Genomic DNA, 9,311 nt, shown 5'->3' with positions numbered 1-9,311 from the left:
AAGAAGAACATTTCATCGGCCTAGTTTGGATGACTATGTCTCCTTGAAAGTAGTGTGATGAGCTCTTTTAGCATTTGAATCTATCTTCACATTTTCTTCTGATTTGTGGACATTTACGACCTTGCTATCCTGTGTTCTCAAGTTTGGGTATATTCTGACCTCAGGCTCATTTTCGCCTGAGTATAGAGCATGTAGTAGTTCTCAAGGGATTGTATTGCCCCTCTCCTGCCTTTGGGGCAGTTGGGGTGGGGGGTCTTTTATTGACAAGCAAAGGCATTCCTGACATTTACTGGGTATGACGGTTTACCAAAGTCCTGTGAAAGACGGGGCAGCCTTTCTTACCACATTGTTAACCTTGCCCCTGATAGCAAGGAACCCTGATAGAGCAAGTCTGATTTGTTTGGCTATTTTACAAGTTCCATGCTAGACAGGCATAAAGGTTGAAATTTGGAATAATTCCAAAGCATGTTCTGGAGCATGTGCCAGGTTACCCTTGGCTTCAGTTAGTAAAGAGTTCTAACTTTTTTCAGCCCTTCTGTGGAGCATTTTCTATAACTTTTTGGTGGCTTAATGAGTATAAGTGGTCTGGAAATGGTAGGGATTTTCTTTTCCTTTTTTTGTGTTGGGTGATTTAGATTAGTGGTTCTCAACTGTGGCTGGACATTGGAATTTCCCAGGGAGCTGTTGAAAATACTGATGCCTGGGTCCCACCCCCACATTTCTACTTAATTGGCCTAATGTGTGGCATTGGAATTTTTCAAAACTCCCAAGGTGATTATTATTTACTTTTTGAAATAGGATCTCACTGTTGCCCAGGCTGAAGTGAGGTGGCGCAATCATGGGTCACTGCGCCTTCACCTCCCAGGCTAAGGTGTTCCTCCCATCCCAGCCTCCTGGGTAGCTGGGACTATAGGGACGTGCCACTATGTCCGGCTAGTTTTTGTATTTTTGGTAGAGACAGATTTTACCACGTTGCCCAGGCTGGTCTCGAATTCCTGGGCCCAAGCGATCCTCCTGCCATGACCTCCTAAAGTGTTGGGATTACAGGCGTGAAACACCATGCCTGGCCTCCCTGGGTGAATTACAATGCACAGCTAGGATTGTAAACCACTGGTCTAGATGTTCTTGAACCTTTGCAAAAATATAGTAATAAAGGATGATGAATTCAGCCAAATAAAATAATTTTTTATTTGCCCACAAAACATTTATTGAGCACCTGGGATCAAGATGACTAAGTGAGCCACCTCATGCTTTTGCTTTGTTTTCCCTTAAAAAGCCCTGATTTGGAAAGAGATACTACTGCGGAGTTTTCAGCTCTAGCCCCCCTCCCTGGAGTGTCTTCCCCAAGGGCTGGGTGACAGGGGAGGCCCCAATCAGGAGGAAGGTGAGGATGAAGGGAGGTGAATGGTGGGCAAAATGATGGTGTCCCCATAAGGCCCTGCAGACACCTTCCTGGCAGGGCTAGCATGCTCAGATGCCCACGGGGACCCGGCGGCCGCACAAATGAACAGGGCTTGTGGGTAAATGAGCTTCCAGAAACACATTCAGTTTTGGCCTGTTTTTACTGAACTTGGTGGGAAAGCCTAGAGTGTGGGAACAAGTAATGCTTCAAATCGGATTTCTTGTGTATTTTTTCCTTCAGTTTGAAACCTGGCCGGAGGACTTTCTTTAGCCCACACGGTGCCTTTTTGTTAATTGTGCCAGTTAGAAAAAGGGGATGGCCACTACACTGGGCTGGGCCGGCAGTCAAATCCTTTGCATAGATCAGACAAAGACCCCCCTTTCCTTGGCCTAAGGGAAGAGGTTCATCCCAGCTCAGCCACCCAGGCCAGGGTCCTCGTTCACTGCACAACCTGGTCAGTTACACGCGGGGTGGCCTTGTCTAGATTGTTCGTTCACCTGCATGGGGGTTTGGGTTCTGTTTTGTAATGTGCCAACAGAACCATCTTGAGGCTATTTACCAGGAGTGATCATTTGTTTTATATGCTTTCAAAACAGAAAACATCTGTTCTAGCCAAGGAGGGATTGCTTAATTTTAGAATGGCTCTTCAGATTCAGGGAAAGTTCTGCCTGGCTCGGTACACTCAAGCCACCTCTACAGTGGGCTGGCCCACCACACTTCAGTGACAAACACAAACTGAACAAGGTTAGTTTATCTTACCAAGTTTGAAATCAGATTTATTTTAGTGAAGTAGAATTCAGTCTTAAATGCTACAGTTCTGGGGATATAATTCAGACCTTGGCTTTTAATTTCCTGAAACCAATTTCAGAATAGCAAAGCAAGCTAGATTATTTTCTGCCAAATGACTTTCCCAGAGGCACAGTTTTGCTAGGAACAAATGGGAGCTTAAGGATTCATTGGGCCACCACTGCTCGGTGTTTACAGATGCTTGTGCTGCTGTGAAAGTGTGACGTGGATTCTGCACTGGTAGTCTCTCCCTGATGTGGGACTTTTTCTTGGAGGTTCTTTGATTTTGGCCATCTGTAGGGCTTGACCACCCTGACATGCATCCCTACCCAAGTCCTCGCAAGTTTCAGCTGCATCCTCACTTTGGCTAGCCAGACCCCTGCATTCTGAGGGGGAGGAAACCATTTCTTTGGGGGTGAACACCTGTTGGTGACTTTTGGAAGGGGTTCCTCTAGTTCTTAGGGCTGTCTGAAGTCCCTTTGCTTTTTCTCTTCTTCCTCTCTCAATTGCTGATACCCCACGGGTCTCAGGGTTGTGGCGCATTTATTTCTACCTATACCCATTTGGGGATTTAGGGTTACACTCTGTCATCTAGTTTTGTTCCAGATGTTTTCCATGAGTTTTGGCTGGGCTATCACCTGCTCTGTTTGGCAATTCTGAATATTAAATTATGTTTTCACTGCCACTTTTAGTATTCTGTTTGCTATTGTTAAAGTTGAAAACGAATTTTGGGCAGGTGTATTAGCTTGCTAGGGCTGCTGTAACAAAGTACTACAAACTGGATAGCTTACAATGGCAGAGATGTATTCTCTCACAATTCTGGAGGCCAGAAGTTTCAGATCAAAACGTGACAGGCCCATGCTTCCCCAGAAGGCTCTAGGGGAGAATCCGTCCTTGCCTCTTCAGCTTCTGGTGTGCTTGTAGCTGTCCTGGGCTTGGCGTGTGGCTCTTAATCACTCCAACCTCTGCCTCCATCTTATGTCACTTGCCCCCTTTTCTCCCTGTATCTTTTCTTCTGTCTCTTATAAGGGCACTTTTCATTGGGTTTAGGGTCTGGGTACCTGGATAATCCGGATGCTTTCATCTCAAGATCCTTAACTTAGTTACATCTACACAGACCCTTTTCCAAAGAAAGTTACATCCCCAGGTTCTGGAGATTAAGATGTGGATATATCTTTTTGGGGCCACCGTCATACCCACTACACTGGGAGAGGATGAAATCTTCTGATTTTTAAATGGCAACTAATTTACACTTTAGTCTGTTCAGGGACTGAGTGCAGTGGCCCATGCCTGTAATCCCAACACTTTGGGAGGCTGAGGCAGGTGGATTGCTTGAGCTCAGGAGTTTGAGACCAGCCTGGGCAACATGGTGAAACCCCATTGCTACCAAAAATGTACAAATTTAGTTGGACATGGGCTGGGCGCGGTGACTCATGCCTGTAATCCCAGCACTTTTGGAGCCTGAGGCAGGCAGATCATGAGGTCAGGAGATTGAGACCATCCTGGCTAACACGGTGAAACCCTGTCTCTACTAAAAATAAAAAAAATTAGCCGGGCGAGGTGACAGGCACCTGTAGTCCCAGCTACTTGGGAGGCTGAAGCAAGAGGATCACTTAAGCCCAGGAAGCAGAGGTTATAGTGAGCCGAGATTGCGCCAATGCACTTCAACCTGGGTGACAGAGGGAGATCCGGTCTCAAAAAATAAAAAAAGTCTGTGCAAGCCAGAATAAGACATATCTGTCCATTTTGGCCTCTGAACTCCCCGTTTGTAGCCTTCATTCAGTGGCCTTGGGAACGCAGTTCTGAGTCACTAGAGATAGACTCTTTATGCATAGTGAAAAAGTCCTTAACCTCCCAGTTCTAGTTTCGGCACTACTTAGTTTATGGCAGAAATTCTAACGTCATTTTCTTGGCAAATCACACTGCAGTCAGCTGTGACTCTATGTTTTTCTTTTACCTCTGTTCAGGTCACAGAGATGCTTCGTTTTAATATTTACCAGGCTGTTTTTCCCCTCACAGGAGCCAGCCTTCAGAGGGCTGGTGGGAAAGTAAAGAGTAATTCCTCTTGTCATATCTTGGTTCTTTGTTTTACATTTATTAGGGAATGCCTGCTTTGTAGACAGAACTAGAGAACAAGTTGCATTTACCCCTTATTCTAAGTATTGTAATGTTGGATGTTCTTGAAGATCCTGGCTTCAAGGGAACCTGCAGAGGTTAATGTACTTTACGTGGGAACACTGATTGCACTTTTGGGAGTAGGACTGTGGGCAGGATGGGAGACGGGAAGATTGGCTTCTGCGACCATGGGGGTGGGGTGGGGAGACTGACAAGCCAGCAGGTTGTCCCATATGGAATCGTTGTCCAGTTTCTACCATTGAGAGCTATGTTACTGAGGATTACTGTTGGATATTTTTTTCCAGTTATAAAAGCAGCACATCGTTTTTGTAAAACATGGGGAAAAAAGCTTGTCATTTATATTACTCATCAGCAGTGGACAGGTATCCCCTTTCTAGTACCATGTGTCCTCATTAATTTATTTAACCTGAAGTGGAATCTCATTTGTTGTTCTTGCATTTATTTGCATGTCTTTAATTTCTGCTTAGAGTGAATATTTTGTTACGCTGTCTCTAGGCTGAATATGTCTACATCCTTGGCACAGCTGTTTGTGGTCGGCTTTTGTGTTCTTACCATCATGTAGTCTGGTGGTCTGTGTCGCCTTTCCTTGCAGGGTGAAGAAGGTTTATCACTCATGTCATGACAAGGGATAAGTGACACTGACAACTTTGTTTAGGTTTTTTTTTTTTGTTAAGGGTCAGTCCTCAAACTGTGCTTCATTGGCCTTCCTTCTGAATATATCTTTCTGACCATCTTGCCTTCTTCCCTTTGTTCTCCAGCTGATGGTGAGACCATTCTAAAAGGCCTCCAGTCCATTTTCCAGGAGCAGGGAATGGCGGAGTCGGTGCACACCTGGCAGGACCATGGCTATTTAGCAACCTACACAAACAAGAATGGCAGGTGAGCAGTCTCCGGGGCTGTTCTTCATATCTAGTCACTTATGAGCAGAATGGGTGACAGAGTGGAGGATGGGGTGGCACCTGGCTTTTTTTTTTCTCCTTGGACATCTTTTAGGATCGGGCTGGAACTTGGTGCTTCTCAACCCTAGCTGCACATCAGAATCTCCTGGTAGCGTTACCGACCACAGGTTCTTAAGCTCTCATGTATATATAGATTGACAGGAGGTCAAACATGTTTCCCAGACAAGTTTTTTGTTAAGACTTATGCCCAGAGTGAGCATAAGGGAGGCAGCCCAGGAAAAGTTTTGTGGCTGACTCCCCCAAGGGGAGCTGCAGGTGATGTTTTGAAGGGAGTGATGTGAATAGTTCATGAGGTAGATGAGTGTAATTACAGGTACGCACCTAGTTAGTGGTGTGCAGATGCAGTGAGACCTCTTGCTTAATGTATGCACCCTGAGGTGGCTGGTGAGCCCGCTCTTGGCGGGGACTTTAGCGTAATAGTACGACAGGGGCAGGATCGCTCATTGGGCGCATGCAAGTGGTAGGTCCGCTCCCTGGAGTAAAAAGTTTATGGTGGAACTCAGCCTCTTAAGTCCCTGGAGTAAGATTTACCATAGGATGCTGCTTATCTTAGTGTTTCCCGGTCTCTTGGTCAGCAAGGATGATATCAGAGGGGCTGGGGTCCTGATGGATGGGTTGGTTGGGGTGCCCGCCACCTATGAGGACCCACTAGTTTGCAGCAGAGGCCCGTAGTGGGCATGCCGGGGCCTTCTCGCTGCAGGATGCTGAGCTGCAGATGCTCTTGCTCAGGTCAAAGTACGGTGGGTGCAGGCTGAGGGTACCTGCTTTAGGCTGGCCAGCAGCAGTGCTGCAGGGCCCCAGGGGCAGCCTGCACAGAGCCTCAAGCAGCGCTTTGCCATCTTCCTGGCTCCTAGAGCCTGGTATTTCTGGAAATAAGTGTGTTATTGGGGTGGGGGGAGCCCAGGTCCCTTCTCTACACTGTTTCTGGAGAGCTTTCACGAAACACTCGTGCCTGGGCATTTCCCCCAGAAATTGAGGTCACAGGGCCTGGACATCTGGATTTCTCCAAAGCCCCAGTGGTTCTATGTGGCCAGGACCAAGAGCCCCTGGCGGCATAAGCAGTTTGAAATGGCAGGCAATGATCCCCTGGGCCCCTACCGCAAGAGCTCTTGATGCAATAGTGGGTCTGCGACAGGGCCCAGATTCAATTTTCAGGAAGCTCCTGGGGGATGCTGATGCTGCTGGACTGCTGACCACACTTTGAGTAGCACTGTTATGACTGATTATCAGCTACTGCAGACCATGCTAAAATGCAGAAGAAAACCTAAACTAAGAAATGACTGATAACAAGAAACCAGTGTGTTGAGCTCTTGGTATTTCCTTAAATCTTGGTTTGTATTGTATCTGGACTGGCTTAGTATGTAAAACTACTAATTAAGATTCTTAGTAATTTGCACTATCAATTTAGAAATGTAATAGGGTGCGGTTTATACTGCTTGGGCGATGAGTGCACCAAAATCTCACAAATCAGTACCAAAGAATTTACTCATGTAACTAAACGCCATCCGTTCCCCAGTAACCTATGGAAATAAACATTAAAATAAATAAAAATGTGAACTCCAGGATGGGGTATTTTCGATGACTTTTATTCTGTTACCTCAATGGGTACCCAGTACTGGAATTCCACGTGGCTTCCTTAATGTCCCACTTTCTCTCCCTTTGTTTCTCTATTAAAGGAAAAAGTAGCCACCTCCATTATATTCCAGAGACCTAGAGATGAGGGAAAGCTGTACTTTTTGAGCTCACTGCCCCTTCCATTATTCTCTCTATAAGTCTCCATGGCCCACTCCTGTGGCATTAATTGTTCTCTATCCTGATACCTCTCAAAGACATCCGAACCTCTTCTTTCCCAAGCCCAGACTTGTATTTCTAACCGTGCAGCAAACCTCCCTGTGTGTTTAGTAGATACCTCAAATGTATCTAAGATGATGATTTCTTCCTTATATGAACGCTACCACCAAACCCTCCTCTTCCCTGTGTCCTTTCCTTCCCTGCTCTGACCCAGATGGTCTCTTGAAAGCAGAGGCTGTAGCTGTCCTAGAGCCCTCTGGCTCCTGCAGGATTACACTCAGCCCCTCCCTGTACCTGCCGCCTCTCACTGTTTTTACTGTGGTCCATCTTTTGGGGACCACAGCAAATCGGAACTCATCATCCACCGCTTCCGGTGGCAGGCTCCTCAGCCAGCACCAGGTGAAAAGTTGCACTTTATCTCCTAAAGGCCTTTGCAGCTGGGCCCTGCCTACCTCTCTGTGACAATTATTGAAGTTTCTGCCATAGACACCAATTCCAGTTGTACAGAAGACTTAGAATTCTTCCCAGAAGGGGTTTTTGAGTGACAAGAACTGTTTGGAAACTGCTTTGAAAAGCAATAAAGAGAAACAAAAAAAAAACCCAAATGAACTGCTTAGGGCGTTGTTGTTGTTGTTGTTGTTGTTTTTGAGACCAAGTCTTGCTCTATTCCCCAGGCTGGAGTGCAGTGGCGCAATCTTGGCTCACTGCAGCCTCTGCCTCCTGGATTCAAGCAGTTGTCCCAACTCAGCCTTCCAAGTGGCTGGAATTACAGGCACTCACCCCCACATCCAGATAAGTTTGTGTTTTTAATAGAGACGGGGGTTTCACCATGTTGCCCAGGCTGGTCTCGAACTCCTGGCTCAAGCCATCCACCTGCCTCGGCCTCTCAAAGTGTTGGGATTACAGGCGTGAGCCACCGCGCCTGGCCAGCTTAGTTTTTAAGAGTTTTCGACTTGGTCTCCTTCCTCTCTCACTTGGTCAACTGGTACCCACCCCGAGGTGTCTGTCCTGAAACCTCACCTCTCCTACCCATGCATGGGCTTGGGGAAAGGACCTGAGCCACCTTTATTCAGGTTCTCTATTCCCTTCCCCCCGACCCTGGGCACATTTTTCCCCCTCTAGTTCTGGTTTTATCCCTAGGAGCACCTTTGTCCTTGACTCTGCCTTCTAGCATTCTCTGTGTTCATGCTAGAACCACCCACGTGGATAAAGGGGACATTATTTCTCTGTTGTTCCTTCCCCCCTCCTCTCTGCTGCCAGTGAAGGAGGGAAAGGAAAGATGATCCTCTCATTCCTGTGTAGAAGAGTTTGTGGACTGGGGGCAAGAACTTGATTTTTGAGGTCACTTAAGGGCTGAAGGTGACCTTAAAATTTACTGTTAAAATTTAACTGTAAAAATTAAAAAACTGTAAAATTTACTGTTAAAAATTAACAGTTTTGTTTTATTTTAAATTTTTTATAGAGACAGGGTCTCACTCTGTCGCCTAGGCTGGAGTGCAGTGGTGCGATCATGGCTCACTGCGGCCTCGATCTCCCAGGCATAAGGAATCCTCCTGCCTCATCTTCCCAAGTAGCTGGGACTACAGGCGTGTGCCACCGTGCCTAGCTTATTATTTTTAGTTTTTTTTTTTTTTTAATCCAAGCACACTGTATTCTCTGAGCATAATTCATCTTCTAATTTAGTATTTTTCAAACATTTCTTTACCTATAATTTATAGTAGGAGGTAATCATAACCCTGGAAATACACATCTGTGTAAATGCAAAACAAATACATGCGTAGACCAGGTGCAGTGGCTCACGCTTGTAATCCCAACACTTTGAGAGGCCAAGGCGGGTGGATCACCTGAGGTCAGGAGTTTGAGACCAGCCTGGCTGACATGGTGAAACCCCGTCTCTACTGAAAATACAAAATTAACCAGGTGTGGTGGGACACACTTGTGGTCCCAGCTACTTGGGAAGCTGAGACAGAAGAATTGCTTGAACTCAGGAGGTGGAGGCTGCAATGAGCCGAGATCATGTCACACTGCCCTCCAGCCAGGGCAAGACAGAGTGAGACTCCGTCTCAAAAAAAAAAAAAAAAAAGCGTGTAACTGAAACAAAAGTTTTATCGAGTACATCTTAGTGCATGTGATACACTCAATTATGTTTATTTCATTAAAAAATAAAAAGGACTGGTCAGAAAATTTTCTATAAAGGTTGCTGTCACATTTTTTTTTTTTTTTTTTTTTTTTTTTTT

The 9,311-nt window shown here is 45.9% G+C and overlaps 1 protein-coding gene across 1 annotated transcript in view; it reads left to right on the top strand.

Moving 5' to 3' along the window:
• Positions 1 to 9,311, top strand: part of SMS (spermine synthase) — a 44,474-nt gene that overhangs the window by 26,810 nt on the left and 8,353 nt on the right. The window contains exon 2 of the mRNA XM_026451892.2: positions 5,083 to 5,203. Within this exon, the coding sequence (XP_026307677.1) occupies positions 5,083 to 5,203 (121 nt within the window). The remainder of the gene's footprint in view (positions 1 to 5,082; positions 5,204 to 9,311) is intronic.

The sequence above is a fragment of the Piliocolobus tephrosceles genome, chromosome Y, assembly GCF_002776525.5.
Source record: "Piliocolobus tephrosceles isolate RC106 chromosome Y, ASM277652v3, whole genome shotgun sequence".
Lineage (NCBI taxonomy): Eukaryota > Metazoa > Chordata > Mammalia > Primates > Cercopithecidae > Piliocolobus > Piliocolobus tephrosceles.
This window is presented reverse-complemented; position numbering and strand designations above follow the sequence as displayed.